At 41.7% G+C, this 19255-nt stretch overlaps 1 protein-coding gene across 1 annotated transcript in view; it reads right to left on the bottom strand.

Annotated features, from left to right (window-relative positions):
- Nucleotides 1-16929, bottom strand: part of diaph1 (diaphanous related formin 1) — a gene marked incomplete at its 3' end in the record, with an annotated part of 67133 nt that extends 50204 nt beyond the window's left edge. Inside the window, exon 1 of the mRNA XM_080773363.1 lies at nt 16146-16929. Within this exon, the coding sequence (XP_080629489.1) occupies nt 16146-16244 (99 nt within the window). The 5' untranslated portion in view covers nt 16245-16929. The remainder of the gene's footprint in view (nt 1-16145) is intronic.
- Between the last annotated feature and the right edge of the window lie 2326 nt (nt 16930-19255).

Here is a 19255-nt window from a genome sequence, read left to right as displayed (position 1 = left end):
TAGTGCACTCAACTAGTTTCTCAACTAGCGATCGATAAAAACAAATCTTCAATTTCCTAAATGCATGGTCAGGGACCACATGCAACACCTCCAAACGGAACACATTCAGACACATTACAGGATGACAACATCATAGTCTTCCTCAATTCATTAGTCATTATTTTTGGAAGGACTGTCACAAAGAATAACATCAGTTTACGGAAATAAAACCTCTCGTTTTAAACATAGAACACCTGTCACAACATGTGTTGTGATAACTTTCAAGCCAGGCAGAAACACCTGTGTTTTGCTATTTACAGTTCTATAGCAACCCAAAACGCAGTTTATAGTTAAGGGACACAATAAAACACAGACCTCTGCAATGCATCCACGGGATGCACTACTGTACTACTGTACTGTTTTTTATTCTAGTTTATCTTTTGCTAGCTTTAATAGCTAGCTATAATAACCATTTCTGCTTCAGTTTCTACATTAATTTAACCACAGTTAAATGCTGCAATTTGTAAAAATGGCAAAATATGACTCCTAACGTTGTTGAAGTGGGACTCATAAAACTCATCTAAAAGACCATCCCTGCATCCCGGGACTCATTACATTGAAAACCTATTTACATCACTGGCAACTAGTTTTTTTGTTTGTTTGTTTATTTCCAAAAAATTACGTGAGGATTTAGAAGGCATTTTTTTAAATTGTCCTCATGTCTAAGTGGGTAAATCTATGCATAAAGATTGTTTACAAGAACAACACGTCAGTAGAGAGTACTGACGTGGAGCACTTTGTTTGAACTGTTGTGTTAAAACTGTTGTGTTAAAACTGTTAAAACTCAAGCCACAAGTCAACAGAATACATAAGCTTGATACCCGTTGCGCTGAAGCATTGTCAATTTCATTAGAGCTGTGTATGAATCGGCGGTTAAACACCCGGTTTTCTGTAGATCAAGTACTTAGTGGACAGACAAACAAATCCGCCAAGCCACAGGCTCAGCAGCCCCTCCTCATCGCAGTCCCACCAAAGGTACTTTCACACCTTTCGTTTAAGGTTTAGTGTGTGCGCTTAGGTGGCGGGGGCAGGGGGATTGGAAACGGAGTGAGGCAGTGAAAAAGACCCACACTTAGCTGAAAGTAAAAGAGAAGAGAGAAATGGAGCATGTCCCTTCATGACCCTCACCTTACCATATCCAATTATGTCATCAAGACCCCACACACCTACAGTAACAACCTACATGTTTAGTGAAAAGGCAATTTAGACCAAGTAACCACCACCATAAGCTTAGGGCTGAATGATTTTGAGAATATTTCTAATTGCGATTTCTCTGACAGATTGTGATTTTATTTGTGATTAGTTTTTTTTCAGACAAGCTTCAGTTGAATATTGACTGTCTAATTTAAAATTTAAAATTTTCCCCCAGTGTCAATTATCTAATGTAATCCTAGGCGCTACACTTCCTCTGCCAACCTGGGGGGGCAGCGGACTGACCTATGCAGGAGGAGTCCAAGCTGCTTCTTTTTACCTGACAGGGGAGAGATTCCTCGGCCGGACGTAGCGCGTGGAAGGAACACGTTATTCCGACCAGTTCCTTTCCCCTCCATCAGGTGCCCCGGCTGGCTAGGGGTAGGTAGTTGCTAAATATGACTTTTTTTTTTCATAAGGTTTTATGGCGGTTTCTTTATTATAATTTACTATAGTCCTACTAGACACCAGGAAATTACATCTGGCGACATAAGATCATGGGATCTATTGATTGTGAAGGGGAAGGTGACAAACGGACATATTGAGCATACAACACAGTATGGCATCCCCCTAGTACAGTTTCTCAATTGCCAATATTGTCATTGATGCTTGTGGATTGGCTGGTTTTGGTGATTTGCTGCAGTGTTGTCAGACTCGCAGTGTTGTAGATCATAATAAATTGCAGGCTTTGTGCTTCACCAATTCATGGGTTCAAAATCTTAAAACATTAATAACTCGCGATCTAAATCATCCCGTCTAATTATATTTCGCTATAATGTCAACAGTCATGGATTAAATAACCCCGGGCAATTAAAGTGTTCAAGTGTTACATGCACTTAAGCGTCATGGGTCATTTAAATGCCCATTGCCCAGTTGCACCATAAAAAAAACACAATTATGCCTCTGCATGACTCAGAATAGATTACATTTTCTGCATGGCACAGGGTAGGCAACCACATCCACACAACACATAATCCTGTGAGTCCTCAGTCTGAGACATGCTAGACAGCTCAATGACAAGCTCAACAGTGGTTTTCATCAAGCACATACGGTACATTGGCATCGAGTTGCCAATTGTAAATACTGCCAGATGCTGAAAGAGAAGTTCATGGTGTTGAGTCACGATACCAGCAGCAACCAACACGTTTTACAATAATCTATAGCTGGGCTATAGAACTTCAACTCAATATCACAAATTATTATGTCAACATTTTACCTTGCTCAACAATTAATTGTTGTTTTTTTCATCTTTTATTTTATACTGCCCTAAGATTTCTCTTGCACTTAAAAGTGCAGAATTGGAACACATCGCATGCATACAAAAAGTCAAATGATGGCAGCTATATCAGCCGATGTATTGGTCGGGCTCTACCTTTTATAAAATGATACATGACTGATTGACATGGACAGTAAATTTACCACACACACACACACACACACACACAGTGTGGCTGTGCATTAGGAACAAGGTATACAGTGAGTGTTGTGCTAATCTGTTAAACAAACAGTGTTGGACTGAGCCGTTCTCAGGGCCAAGGCCTTTGCTGTATTAGAAGAGGGGTCACAGAGGTCATACTCCAATCCACACAGATCAGACCAACACTATGATGGGAGGCTCACGAGTGTGTGTTTGTGGCGCGTGCGTGTGTGAAAGAGAGAGAGAGAGCCATGTATTCTACATTCATTTTTCAATCACAAATTAACATTCTGGAATTATGTGATATGATTTTTTTGAGTGGTGCAACCACTCCAAAGAACAGCATTGTCTGTGTTCACCTATGTGACGTTAATGAGCACTAGTATGACTATGAGTACCAGTATGGGCGCTGTTGTGCCAGAAACAGAGAGAGAGAGACAGTGCTGCACTGTTGCCTGCTAATATGAGAGAGAGAGAGAGAGAGAGAGAGAGGGAGGGGGGGGGGGGGGAAAGGGGAGTTGCACCACTCAGTTCACACAGGTGTGACTTTTTATATGACCTTTGGGAGAGGCATTTGTGCTAGAATTTTCCCATGGTACCAGGTAAGGAAGGCCATCCTGGTAGTATCTCCAGTCTCTTTGGTTTGAACTCAAATTCAATAGCCGCCAGCCCCCACTGATAAGAGTGTGTTCTGCATTGCAACAAGATAGCATACTGCACTAACCTCATGGTAATAAACATTTGTCTTCGGTTCAAAGCCCTGACAGGGAGTATGTGTGTGTGCGTCTGTGCGAGTGAGCGTGCACGCTTTAACATATTTAGAGGCCCCACTGGTATGTCCTGGTACAATAGATAGATGGAAAGGAAGGGAAGAGAGCACAGAGGAGGTAAGAAAAAACATCGAAATGAGGAAGAACAGGGCAGCACTGTTGCCGTTCTAACATCAATGTTTTACTAAAGGCAGAAAAGAAAACTAAAAAGGCTCTCCAGAACTCTCCAGAACTCCAAAACTCTCTCCCTCTGTGCGTGCGTGCACATACTAAAATACAACCAGTAAAACGCCCCGAGGGTGAGAAGCGTGTGCACGCCGTGCACGCTAGGGCATTCACTAAAAAAAATTGATGCATCGATAAATCGAAAGTTGGGGGGGAAAATCGATTGTTTTCCCCATATCATATGTTTCGCTCTATGTGTGCGTGTGACGTGTGTACATAATTCAAACTGTAGCATTGATTATTGTCACGGACAGAAGTCATTATTTCCCTTCGCATATACACACCGGAGCGCACTCGCCTATTGGTTTGCAAATGTGCATTGCATTCAGAACGCGCCCTTAATTAAAAACCAACTGCAGATGTGGCTCTCAGCGGTATCCCACTATTGACTGGCTGAATTTGAACTGCGCTGTGTCAGAGAAGTAACAGATAGAAGCGCGCAAACTTTATCCCCAAACGGAAAACAAGACATACAGCAGCAGCCCAGAAACCCCTTCGGATCTGATGCGACTAGAACTAGATGCATCTTCCCACAGTTTATACTGTAACTGTGGGCTGCTGAGCCCAGCAGGTGTCTACTAGTAAACACAAACTTGATAAATGGCTACAACTTGTTTTGAAGTTGAAAAACAGGTAAGCACAACACAGGTGGTGAAACAAGTCCATAAAGTATTTAATCCCACGATGCGAGACTGAAAAAGAACAAATGAAAAATCGAATCTGGACTGAGCCGTTATAAAGAGAATGTGGAAATGACTGGAGGAATGCAGGTTCCTCCACAGTGCCTGAACCCGTAACAGGCGGAGAATATTCAATAGCTGAGAGAGCATCATATGCACACACAGGCACTTGTTCAAAGTTCTCTGCTGTGGGAGGGACGCTGCTCCTCAGGCAAAGAGGAAGCTCACTACTACAAAACAAAGACTGAGTCATGCACTGTTCTCTGCATTGTCAATGCCACCCATAACCACATTCCGCAAAGTATGCACTGGAGCATGGCAAGCTTACAGTATGTAATCTTGTGTACACTACAAACGGACAAATATCATTATTAGCCAAATAAGACTCTTCAACATACTACAGTACATGGTTCCCCCCGTCCGCTGGTCCTCCAATAGGCCAGCGAACAATGCCTCGAATCGTGAAGGCTTGTATATCTGTTATTTCTTTTACACTAGACACTAATGATTTTGTCTGCCGACAGTACCACAACTTAAATAATTCTCTAACTACTTGGATTGTGGAACATGATCTGTGCACTTGCTGACTCAATAGTCCGAGTCTCCCGGTGAGATGCGCTTGACTTAATTTGTTTGATTAGTCCACTAAATGGCATGCAGTGGTGCACACGTCTCATGCTATGGATAGACACAACAGGTGCAAGCAGGAGCAATGAAGGATAAAACATTACCTACCCAGACAATGACAGTGTATGACACATTCACTGCCACATAGTCATTCTTTCACCAGTGCCACGATCTTTTCAGTGCATGCTCATATTTAACTTAGATAAGGACAAAGATTCCCGGGCCGTGAACCGAAGTAAACAGCGGCTGTGTAAGGTTTTGCACGATCGTTATTGAATTCACCCGAAACATACATTTTGTAACTGCGACCAGCGACACTTTAGTTATGGGGCGTGAATAAAGCTTCCAGAAATCTAGGAAAAGAAAGACTGAGATAAATGCACTTTAAGGCTGCCAAACCCGAGTTTCCAGAGTTTTATTCAGCTATAGTGTAGATTTTTGTCCACCCTAAAACATTATCAGGTCTTATTGTTATATAAGGAGGTATAATTTTTTCCAAAAGGTGTACAGTATTTGTTAAAATGTTGTTTTTAAGTGGGCGCTGGGGGCGTGTTCCCTCCTCTGCATCATCAGTGCCCATACCCGAGGTGGGGTTGGCGAAAGGGCCTTTCTGTGTGGAGTTTGCATGTTCTCCCCGTGTCTCCTAGGGTAGGTACCCTCACAAAAACATGCAGTAATCCTGGTCTCTAAAACTACCTCTCCCTGGCCAGCCAGGGCGCCTGATGGAGGGGAAAAAAACGGGTCAGAATAATGTGTTCCTTGATCAACTTCCTTCCACGTGCTATGTCCGGCCAGGGAAATTCCCCCCTGTCAGGTGAAAAGAAGCAGCTTGGACTCCTCATGCATAGAAGGAGGCATGAGGTCAGTCCGCTGCCCCTCCAGGTTGGCAGAGGAAGTGTAGCGCCCGGGATTACATTAGATCATTGGCACTGGGTGAGAAAAACTGGGTTGCAAAATTGTGGGATATAAATTACATAAAAAGTTGTTTTTATGTGTGCATGCCCACCAGTTCATTAAGTATGCCTGGTTTACCTTGTGGGTGGTCTTGTTTATTAATTAAAAGTGAGTTAAAGAATGAATTAATGACAACTACAGTAATTCGTTAATAAAAAAATCACACCCATGTGAAGTGAGGGGCGCCAATATATTAAAGTCTAACTCATGTTGCTATGATTAGGTGATGTAATGGTGATGTAAAACAAACGGTGACAAAACAAGTTTGACAAGATGAAGTAAATTTTCCCTTCATTGTCAAAGGTTTTTAAAACAAATATTGAACTAAAAACATACATTAAACCTGTATATAGAAGGGGCTTGCGCCCCTGTATATAGGAGGGGTTGCGCCCATGATGTACGATAAGAGTGCTCCTCACTTCAGACGGTGTGATGTTTTAGGTTATTATGAATTGTGAAAGCTCTATAGGGTTATTGTCATCCTATTAGCTTGCGGATGCTAATGCTAGCGGTAAACAGGTCCTATTAATACATTCGGATTGGGCTACAGCCCTAATTTATACGATGTCATACAGCGGGTGTCGCTTGCCAAAAATATTAGATCTAAAATTCACAACGTGTTGCATCTTCCCATTTTGGCAAACAACACTGTTGTACAGCAAAATATTCAGCTGCACTCTACTTTCAAACTTTCATGTCCTACCCCAGATCCGAACCCCGATCAGTAAGTGCTGACATTTTTACCACTGAGCTAATAGCACATGCCTGATTGACCTTCAGCCAAGCAGCACCGATTGTCAACACCCACGGCACAGGATCTAAATATCTCAATAGAAGAGCAGGGAGAGCCAGTTGCATTGTATTATTATATTATACTTATATATTATATATTAATATAGTGCAGTGTGGAGAAAAGAAAAGGTAGAAGGTAGACTCAATACAGGCAGGTGGAGGTGACATTCCATGCTAGGATGTGCCATTTCTGTGCTGTGGTTGACTGCATTCCACCGAGTGCCTGTCCTGACAAATAGGGAAGCAGCACTATTTATTGCACAACTCGGCACTACTATCCAGTATGAGCTACCAACAGGACGTGATCATTTTTCTGAAGATGGACAACGGTCCACTAACCTCTCTTACCTCTGTGACAAGTACTTGACATTATAAATGTGAAGCATCACTTGTTCATGATGCATGAACACTGTCTTCATGATGCATGAACACTGTCTTCTGTGCTTTTCTTAATTTGTGAAAAGCCCATAAAGACCTAATGGAATGAAAAATATGTTTTTCACACATTAAGAGCATACCATGGTCATAATGAGGATGTGTATTATGTCAAAACTTCAAAAGTCCATAAAACCCAAATTTTGTTTTACTTCCCATCAAAAGCAAACCTACTGCGTGATGACATAGGCAAGCTATATATTCTTTATCCAGCTTAAAATGTGTATCTGAAGAACTTTGAGGTGAGAAATAAGCAATGCAATACATAAATGTGCATCATCAGTGCATATCCCTCTATGTCTCTCTCACTGCACGACGAGACAGTGATTAGTTAAACCAAAACATATCTCAGTTTCTGAGCTAAGCTTAACAAAAATGTTGGAAAATTGCAATAAAGCCATTTCATAATGTGTTTATGGCATTGGTGTAGAGGTGTGGCCGTGTCTAGACTAGACAATTGGGTATACAGTAATCAAAATGTTCAAAGCCAACGTAGCCTAGGCTGTGCCGTACAGTACATGTACAATAGTCTGATAAAAAATGACAAATTGTCTGTTCTGTATGGGCCAGTGATGTTTGCAAAGTCACTTCACTTTTGCTGCAACCAATGGTTTCCTCATTATGGTCCCACCCTTTTATACTGGATTGTAAATTATCATTCTGACTTACCACTGACCAAGCAGAGAAATCTTGCCATAGGGCTGTAACAAATAACCACAATTTTGCAATACCTTGCTATTGACAAGCCAACCACCACAACCGCTATAATTTATGTTGTATTGAATGCCATTGTTTCTGTCACAAAGTGGCATTTTATTTTGCTCAAGAATTTGTTAAAACGCACATCTTCAAATACTTCCAAGTCTATCATTCACCTAAACATCAGAAAATAAATGAGCATGTGAGATTAAAATAATTAGCTGACCCAATTTGTAAGATTATTTTTAAGATGCCATGGGATTCAAACAGGAAAGTTAAGCATGCGCCATAACGCAAAATTATGAAGCAGGTGCAGGTCTGGTCTGAGGTCTGACACAGGCCTATTAAATAGCAAATAGTCAGGCATGCAAACTGGGTATGGCTGTTCTGGGGGGCCGTAAACATTTTTTGGGGTGTGGGAACAGTGTTAGGCTATAAAGTTGCTCAGTACCAGTGTTGGGTGTAACGGCGCTATTAATAACGGCGTTATGTAAGGGACTACTTTTATTGGTAACGGAATAAAGTAACTTGTTAGTTTTGCAATTTAGTAGTTAGTTCCTTAGTTAGATTTCCAACAAAGTAATCCCGTTACTATAATGTGTCCCTGTTCATTCTGTTGGCAAGATTTAAAAATAATAAAGCCCCGACTGTCTGCGGAGTTTATTTCTCCTGCCTTCTGTGTGATTTATCCTTCCAAGCCCACTATACCATGTACTATACATCCTGCGTCTACTACATCCTGTAGTTCACTTAAGAAATAAAAGTATTGTTACAAGCAGCTTTTATTTTGAAGAGGAAGAGGAAGTTGTCTCGGTTGTAGCCAGCTACCATGACAGTGGTAGTGGTGCCGGGTGGTAGTGGAATAATAAAAACAACATGCTTTTAGCCAAAGTTCATAAAAACCGCATGCGTCTATGATGACTTAAACAATGTAGGCTAAACACTTTGGAATTACGTTAAACATGGTATATCCTCCGTGGCGGCGTCATTAGGTGAGTACTAGTAAATTAATTGTTAAGTTTCCTAGTATCATTCATCATCAACAGGCTGTTGTTGATGATGCCCCCCAAAATGAACAGGTTACACAGCCTACAGGATTCTCATTATGCTACTGTCACTGCCTGCAAGGATGGCCGCCGTGCCATTTCTTATAAACTATCTAATTCATACGTGGGTCGTCGTGGGTCCACGTGGAGTTGTTATTGTTCATGGGCCACGGTGCGGCGTGGAGAGGGCATCAGAGCGCAGCGCAACAGCCTAGTATGGTATTGTCTGTACTCTGGTATGGTCAGTTCATGGTGTGTATCATACTCGTTTTTAACCGGGCCGTGATAATGCGGCGCATTGACGGTAGGCAGTAGGGCTAATACAATGTAACCAACTTGCGCAAGCATAAAAAAATGGGTTTTAATTGTCTGGTAACGGAAAATAACGGAAAATAATAATCTGTAACGGTAAGGGATTCTTTTTATGGGCAGTAATCCAGTAACCTAACGACGTTACTTTAGAAATTAACGATGCCCAACACTGCTCAGTACTCTCATAGTATTTGCAAAGATGACCCATTGGCCTATGGATTAAAAATGTAGATGAATGCTGAAAAACATAACAAGTTTGCATGCCTGAATAGTACAAAATGTCTGGTAAAAATCTGTTTGGCTGGCCCGGATGGTTAACTCAACCATCTGGGCACCTGGGCTGCCATGTGAGCCGGACGGCGTGCCGCGGGTTCGACTCCCAAGCCAGCTATCAATAAAAGGCCTAAAAAGCCCCAAAACAAATCTTTAAAAAAATAATCTGTTTGGCTGTACAATACATGGCTTTTGAAGCCAACATCAGGTATATGATATATAAAGGTGCCACTCTCACTTCACACAAGTGTGATTTTTTTAATCCAGCAGCTACATTTGCAGGTAAGCCAAATTGTTTTAAAGGCCAGGTGGCATGTATCTCATTACCTCTATGACTCTTTTGGTAACCCAACTCAGGCTTATGATCTTCCTTTATAATCCACTACTATGGAATCTCGATCTCCTAAACTGCAATTCTGCATGTCTTTCTTTCTGGACTCTTCCTACAGTCTCTCTTACTGATTCTGAGCCAAGAGGCCCCTGACACTAGGAGTGCAGTAAACCACTCCAGTTTCACACTGGCATTTTCAGCCTGCTAGCTTAGACACAATATGTACTCTGCTAGAGCTACCCTGAGTTGGATTGGTGACAGAGAGAGAAAGGAGGTCAGAGAGTGACAAAGAGTGGAGGACTTTCGAAATTGTGCTGAACTTTTGACACTACAATACGTGCAAGTTAGACACATGGCAAGAGAGGATGAATGGGATCTGCCCCACACAACAAAGAGATGGCATTTTAAAATGTAGCATAAGATTTTAAACCTTTTTGGATTCATGCTTTATTGCATCACGGTGTGGTTCGTGAAAATAACTGATTTACATGATAATTTAATCAGTTAATTTGGCTAATCAATTACATGCATGACTTATTCAAAGATAAATCTTGAATCTTGAAACTATTTCGACTAAATAGCTCCCAATGGGTGCAGTGGAGGACATGGGGATGTGTAAGAAGATGAAGTTCTGCTAAGCTGCTACAACAGGGTACATACAACAATAATGATCTACTTGTGAAACTGCTTTACTTGGCCGTAAACCTAAACTCAAGGCTTACTGAAAGCAGGTGCGAGAGGCCAGCATAAGTCCATAAACAAGTTGTCTTGCACACTGAAAGGAAAACTGAGATTCTTAGACAATACCGGTAATAATAATAACGCACATTACATTTGTTAGAATGTCATTCTCAAAGTGCTACAATGAGCAAACGCATAAAACAAAAACAGAAGAAACATCACACCATTAAAAAACATCCAAGAAACGGGAACACATTTAAAATATAAGGGCATAGCTGTGGTGCTCTCAGGTGGGCGGGGAGGGCGTTCCACAGTTCGGGGGCCACCGAGCAGAAGGCCCGGTCACTCATGGTGTGCAGGTTGGACTTGGTCTAGACTCTAGATGCAAAAACTAAATATTTTACTTGCAAAAAGTGACCTTGTGAAATAAAGTGATCGAGTTGATAATGATATTTTGATCCTCAGACCATCATCAACACTACAAAACCTGGCTACAAAGTACAAACCTGTAATATTTTCATTTTGGGGATAAACTGTGGATGGGTAAATTTGGGTCTGATAATAATGATGTAGCCTACCGTGCATGTTCATATCATGTATGCTTTACATTATTTTCCATTTTCCATGGAATACATTTATTCTTATTTTGTTTAACATTTTTCAAAACAATTGTCGGGGGGGGGGGTCATCAGTGATATCACAATCTTCTGGATGGCATTACTTCTCAAGCATGATGAAGACAAGTTAAAATTTCAATGTAATAATTAATATAAATATAATTATTATTGCCGTTAGAAAAATAATAATCTAAAACAGACCATGTTTTTAAGACCGAAAGTCAAATGTAATTTCTGAGCTCAGTTGATATTGAACAAATTGTTGCATAGATAATTTTAAGATGGCACATCATGGCAGGGGCACTAGAAGAGGAGAGTTGGCAATCCTTGATAATCTTCAGCATTTATCTAACCTTACCAAAACATACAACAGCCTGAAATCTGAGCTATAAAACTCAACTTGTATCACCAAAGAACTGTCCAAGTTTGTGATCCCTGGCTAATTCAGGGTTGCCTGACTATTGGGTTCCTGCCTACCTCTGACTGTATCATATAATGCTGACATTAAACACTATAATAAAAATGAAAAGAAAACCTAGACTCAGACTGCTTCAGGGTTTACTGCTTAACCTACCTAGTGTTTTTTTGCTTCAAAGGCATGCTACGTAATTGTGCTGAGCTACAAAGTTGACTGAAATCATGTAAAGCATTCCAGTGGAACATAAGTACAGGTTACATGCTCCTAAGCAGCACAGCACACAGTGTGAGGATTCCGCGCACGCACACACACACACCACCAGATAGGCTATTATCTCCCATACAGAGTACAGACACAAGCACACACTACGCACACAAATTGCCAACTTGCTGTGTCACTGTCACTGTCACTGATTTGACAAAAGAACACCCATATGTTAAGGAAACCCAATTATTACATGACAATGGCAATTAACCTCTCTCTAAACTCTGAGCATGTTGCATATTATATCACTGTAGGTATAGGTTCAAGAAGCAGTGCTAGCAGATTTGTCAAGCCAAGGCTATGTATACACACCACACAAAAGGTGAGAACAAATCACTCACAATGTCACACAATGTAAATGTTTGCAAGTGTTTTCAATCCATCCCTGGACTGTGACTCAAGCTGATTGTTAGTCTTATCATGAACGAGCCCACATGTGTATTAGGGCTGTCAGCCTGTCAACACATTATTTGAAAGTAAAAACTATATTTTAATTTCAAATGTGAAAATTAAGATCTGAATAAATCAATAAATCTGCCTTTGCCTTGTGTGTTTTCATGTGGACCGGGACCACTGTAAGCTTGCACAGCAGCCCTGGCCTCATGAGAATGAAATCATAAAGAGTCATCTCTCTTCAGACGGCAAGGCAAGCTACGCTTTAAATTATGCCCCTCCCTAGGTGTCCAGACCAGCTGGGTGGAACCGATGCACTGAATGCACATGGGATGGGAGTTACACAACATCATTTTCACTGAATCAAATAATAAATGATAATGTAAGGTACGCCTAAACAGTCAATCCATTTGATACAAATTATGGCAGACAAGTTCACAACCAGACTCTCCCAACACCCAAATATGGCATGTATGTCATGCTGACTGTCTGTGACACAGCAAGACATCGGACCCAAATAAACCGTGCTGTCATAAGATATAAGGATCCATATAAGGTCAGAGCTCCATGTCAACCATGGTCCCTCTAGGGACCATTACCAAACCGTTCAGCCCACGGCCCGCAAAATAATATTTGAACTGGGGACCCCCCACTTTGACAAGTGCATGGAATTGTAGGCATTACACTTTAGTTTGACTTGGTTCCACAGAAAGTAGTGTAGCTGGCCTGAACCTCTAGTAACTTAGGTCACATTCCCACCTAATACTTCAGTAGACTCGATGCGAATGGGCGGAGAAGTTGGGATTCTTGCATATTTAATTTGCTGCGGTTTGCCTTCACACTGCGCTGTATAACCACAGCAATTGGAAACGCAGCAGGGACCTTATCAATGTGTTCAATTAATAAACTATAGCCTACACAGTGAAATCTATGGTGTTAAAATTATACTCATAACATGCATGTGTCGTGCCGTTGGGGACGGGACCTCTCTCTCTCTCTCTGGAGTCTACACACACTGTTCCTTTGGGCATAGAGGCACAGTGCCGTGGGTGCTCAGCGCACTGAGCACAAAGTCCCTAGTACTCCCCACACAGTGACAGCACTCCATGTTTACACACAGACAGACAGACAGAATATTGTGTATGCTACACTGCAGTGTTTCCTTAAGCAATTGATTAATGTAGGCCTACTCGTCCTCATTTCGACCAGGGCTTCGGTCTCCTCATTCGACCACGTCTATCCACGGTAACGGGACATATTTGTGCTGCGTAAAATATGCCTTCTCCGTCTCCAACTGTGTTTAGCTCCTCACCCGCCACATTGTTTGCTTAATTTCTTTTATTTCCTGCGGATTGCATTCCCAACTGCACCGAGTCGTAATCAAGTGTGATTGGAAGCGAAGCGAAACCGCCGTTTTTGGTCGGAGTAGAATGCGGTTCTTTGATGCGCATTAGGATTCGAATGATGATTCACACCTGCCAAACGAAGCACACTTTCTGACAATGTGCAGAAGGATTAGTTTTTAATGCGTTTTAAAGCTTTCTGGTGTGAAGGTCACCTTAACCCATTCTGACCGGGCACCCATTTTGGGGTTAGCATCATGTTATGCTTTACCTATTGAAAAATAGCAGATCTACAAGCTCATATCGCGCCACCGAGTGGCGCGATACGAGCTTGTAGATCTGCTATTTTTGAAAATTCGAAGAGCGACTTACATTTTTAGAATCTGATCTCAGGTCAGAATGGGTCAATCAGATCCAGTGTGTGTCCGGTGGAAACCTCGTATGAATCTGATCTCAGGTCAGAATGGGTTAAATACAAAGAAATTACCGATAATGAATTGAACTGAAGCTCACAATGCTTGTAGATCTGCTATTTCCACCATTTCTGAAAATGTATGAACATAATTGTTGCAGGCCTATATAAAATATCAATCATTGATCTCACTCCAAGAAAGCGCATTCCTCAAGCGTTGCTGCTTGAGGAACCACAGACAGTCGGAAAACATCACACAATGTGGACTAAACTGGCTTATTACATGGCTTGTTTTAATCAATGCTCGCTTCTGATTGGTCAATCACTGAATTCAATTCAGCAGTGTGTGATTTATGGATAATGACTATTCGGCTCAATAACCGCTGTCTAATCATCAGCTGCTCATAATCTGTGCTGCTTGATTTGGTGCTGTATCCAACATGACAGCCATCATGTAAACAAACACACCATGCCATTTACAACTAAACATTGCTCTCAAGAATGTTTTTGAAAACATTTAATTTTGAAGCAAGAAATACATATTAATGCAGTAACTGAAAATTTATTCTATTTGATAAACACTTCCTTGTTTTCATCAGTGACTGTGTGCATAGTATACTGTACTTTCATTACCATAGGCAAGGAAATGTGTTGTCACTTCAATTTATTAATTAAGTAGCTGTGTAATAAACAGGATAATATACACCAAGCCGGTAGTTGTTTAGAAATAACCCCCTTCAGAGATTTAATCAATCATCATGTTGGTACTATTAATTATCTACAACTACCAGCGTGGCGTATATTAGCCCTTGCATAGATCCTATTCACACTACTGTTGCTTTTATGAAACAGGCTTCACTCGTAATTGTTCCTGAGGCAAAAGTACTTGGTACGAGCAATGGAAAGTTATTAGTTAAGCAGCTAGTTGAGCTGGTTGAGCTTGAACAGTGCAATTTCCTCCAATCTCTTTGCTATGCCTTTACCAAAGACAAAATACTGTTTCCTCCCTCTGCTGCGAGGCAAACAGGTGCTCAACTTGAACTATAACCTTGAACCTAATGCAAAAACTCAATACAATCCCCTGATGGCAAAATACTTGAAACGCCTGTCCAAATTGCCATGTGATTGTTCTTGAAGTTCTTCCCTGCCAGCAAGGTGCAAACATACCAGAACACAGAGTGGCCTTGGAACATATGTCAGACTGTAACTGAGCATCACCGTGTGTGTGTGTGTGTGTGTGTGTGTGTGTGTGTGTGTGTGTGTGTGTGTGTGTGTGTGTGTGTGTGTGTGTGTGTGTGTGTCTTTATTGCGCTCAGTGGCCAGGTGTGTCTCAGGCCCCTCTATAGTTACACCGTTTGTCTCCACATACATATCGGTTTTCTACTGTTGCTAGACCCGGACAAGGGGTTAAATTACGCAATCTTGTTTGGAATGTTTGCCATGCCTGATCAGTGATGACACGGATCACTCCTCGTGGTTACTTGTCCCATTGGCAGAGAGACAGACAACACAGTGGAGAGAGACTACAGTGAATCACACATGTTGACACATGATGACATCAGAACTAACTGAATTTTAGATAGTCTCATGGGCCAATGCCACGCCTTTAGGGTGTAACATTAATGTTGGTTACTCATTTTGTCTAAACTAAAAGAACAGTTATCCAGTCAGTCATATTTCCTGCATGGCCTAAAACAGCACAACACTGTACATTTTGGGAATGGGTCAGTCCATGTCAATGGTATGCTGTGCTTGTATTTACGGTACTAATCAAACAACTTTTTAACTTGTCAGTTAACTGACAAGTTAACTGTCGGGGAATGCGATACGTAGTGTTGCAACTTGTCAATGTTGCACCACTACACTTGAATCAGCCACTTCCTCCTCATAATGTTCACAAAACACGAACGTGTGTGTGTGTGTGTGTGTGTGTGTGTGTGTGTGTGTGTGTGTGTGTGTGTGTGTGTGTACAGTACACATTGTAGGGGCAATGGTACGTTTTCGAGGTTCACTGGCAAGATGTTTGAGATTGCCTTTAGAAGTGGGATGTGGCTGCTTGACTTTTTGTTCTGTGACAAGTTCACTCGAAACGTGGGGAGGAAGGAAACAGAACTAACCATCACATCAGTCTCTGAAGTTCATGATAGAATGGATGGATGCTGTACTGTACCAGGGCGGAACTAAATGCAACACAACAGCAAAAGACTACACCAGAGATATACTCACAAATTTCTTTTTCCCATCTCCATCCTCGTAGTTCTTCTTTGATTTCTTGTCCTTCTTGGGAACAGAAGCCGAGGCTGAATTTCCAGGGTATTGCTCCATTACTGCATGGGATTCACTCACTGCGCTTCCACAAACTGGTAGTTAAAATAAAGGTGCCTGTTCTCAAACCGGGGAAAAAAAACTTTGCCCGCAAGTTGTTTCCACTGGAGAATACTGTAGTTATAGTTGTCTTGGCCCCGTGTATAAGTGCCTGGGCTAACTAGCCACAATTAGCACAAAGTGGCTAATGATTTGGTACGGAGCCAACTACTGCAAGCGTACAGTATCCCTCCGTAAACTGCCTGCCTGTGTTTAGTAATGGAGGGAAATTCAAAGAACAGCCACAAACACAGTGGCAGTAAAAGTAGGAATACCAGCAGTTGAAACTTTTAGAGTTCGGACATTACCGACGCATAATTACGCAAGCGGGACCATACCAAAGTCCCGTAAATTATAAGTCCATGTTCAGTGTGGTAGTAACCAGCTAATGTTAGCCTGAGTTAGCATAGCTCGCTTTTGTATTGCTAAATATCCGTGTTAAGAAAAAGCACCCTGCTCCTCCCCAACTTCCACAAGTTGTTTCGACGCGACAGGGACTGCGTGTTCCGGCTGTCACCAGTGAAATTCCACAAATGTACATCCCAAATTAGTTTCCATGACTGCAAGAGCAAGTTGTCTTAACTTTTTTTCCCCTGAGAAGGTTGTCAGTCACCAGCCAGCGCAACGTCCACCAAAGTGTCTTCCTGTTCTGACAGGTTGGCTCGGCTCGAGCGGTGAGGGTTACAAGGAAGTTGGTTGCCTATCGACTTGTGTGACTCTAGAGGTCGCAGTTTTGCCATTTCGGCACAAAAAAGCAACAGTGAGGCTGGAGACGCAAACATCCACAAGCTACCAATTTCTGTGTAACGTGGAGAGGTCATGCGCTCTAGAACTACACCTGGGGATTTGACAACAATCTCAATATCTCATGCTAATTTTATTTGAGGACTGGAGCCGGAGTCTAGTCAGTGTGTGTGTGTGTGTGTGTGTGTGTGTGTGTGTGTGTGTGTGTGTGTGTGTGTGTGTGTGTGTGTGTGTGTGCGTGTGTGTGCTTGTTCCTGATATAATCTAGTCTAGCACTGGGCACTAGATTAATTAAATGTCACTGCCATTATTTTGGACTGAACCCATATATCAGTTTCCCATGTCCCCTCCCTCCCCACCCACCATACGCTGCTCTGTGTCAACAAAAGTATGATTAAAAGATAATGTATCAGGTAGCCATATTCAGTAAGACTATGACCACAATGGAAAAACAAGTCCCCACTCCCCAGGATGACCAATATCAATCAATCATAAATTATAATACTAAACGTTTGTCAGTCTTGATTTATAAATTGAATTATGAAATTAAAGATAAGAAAGAGGGGGCTTTAGGAGTTTGAAGGACTACAGAGTTTTAGAATTCATGCATCATTCAATGATGCCTTTCTCCGATGTAGCACATTTTTTTCTGAAACTAAAGGGCCTCCCATAGTCCATACCGTCTGCGAACGCCGCGCGTCAAAACAGCCGCCTCCGTTATTTTCAATGAACCTATGACGCGCCGATAGAACCAGTTCTATTTTCCAGGCGTCGTCGCGCCGCGTCGGACGGAGCCGGTGTGTGTTGGGCTTATCTGACACTTGGTGATCATTATCCACGTATTATTCGCACCTTTAAACCATTTATTCTACAGTCAGACTCCATATTTCACCGAAGCAGCCCTAACAAAAAATAAACATTAACAAACTGTTCAACTCTTTCCATTCAAAAGGTCATTTGTTTGATCATTTCATTTGTATGACTTCACCATTGTATATATCAGTTCATAATCTCCTTGCATAATCACCTGCATAATCAGGTTTAGGGCGACACCAAGTGGTTGAATACCATCTTGCTGTGGTACGACAGGTCAAAGCGGATTTAATTTGTGACCGTGTGCGTCTGCGAGCATTTCTGAGTCTAAAGCTACACTCTATGGTCTAAAGTCAAGTTCTCTGACAGTTGGCAAATGGGCGAGATGACCTGTTAGTTACCCTCTGACACAGTCCTGACACTTGACTTGACCTAATTTACAGCAAGACTTTAGAGACGTATTCCGATACCACGTTGAAAGTAGGCCTAATGTAGAGCAGTCTATAGTTACATCACACGTTGAAAATATTCTAGCAGCCTATCACAAAGGCTAAAATTGCACGTTGCATTCATGCTACAATGGAAGTCTGCCCTATAAAATCTCGAGATTTATTTGTGTCTGAGATAATTGGAGATATCCTCAGTCACACTCACACTCTCACACACGCTCTCTCTCTCTCTCTCTCTTTCACACACACACACACACACACACACCCGCACGCACGCACGCACACAAGAGGATTACAGAGAGATATGACCGTGATGGAATGTGAGATATGTTTGGGAACAACAAGATTTGGGACAACTGTACCTCACCACCAGCAAACCCAATGGCATTTAAAAGGTAGTTTATAGCGCACACATCCTCGTACTTTCTATTTTAAATTACCACACTCCGTTGTATAGGAGTAAAGGCCTAGTAGGTAGCCTATAGTAGATGTCTGTAACAACATGGGCTTCTATGATTCCTCGAGTTGATAGGCTATATGATCATAATAGCTGTTATCATAATCAAATAATAATTTCCAAATGAAAATGTATTAGAAAATATTTATGTAAAGAAGTAGGCTATTGTATCGTTTAATTGATTTACAATGGACATGAGAGTGAAAACAGCAGGTGTTTGCTGCATCATTCATTGCACAATACAAGACATTTACGTTTACAATATAAAACATTTTATATACATCAAGCTAACATACATAAAGCATATTGTGTATCGTGCCAATAGTGCACTTTCCACCACAGGTATAGGAACAGGTCTGATCTTGCCTTTCCTGTCGAGTTAAGAAGCAGGTTGAAGATGGTCCAGCTCAGCTCAGATGGCAGGTTTGCAAGCAAGAAAGGGACTGAATCACAGGAGGGAGGGTTGTTTTTAAGTAGCCTATTCGAAGCTCTAGTGTCCATATAGTCCT

The sequence above is a fragment of the Protomyctophum bolini genome (assembly GCF_963924005.1).
Source record: "Protomyctophum bolini genome assembly, chromosome: 10".
NCBI lineage: Eukaryota > Metazoa > Chordata > Actinopteri > Myctophiformes > Myctophidae > Protomyctophum > Protomyctophum bolini.
The sequence above is the reverse complement of the archived record's forward strand: the minus strand, read 5'-3'. Positions and strand labels throughout refer to the sequence as shown.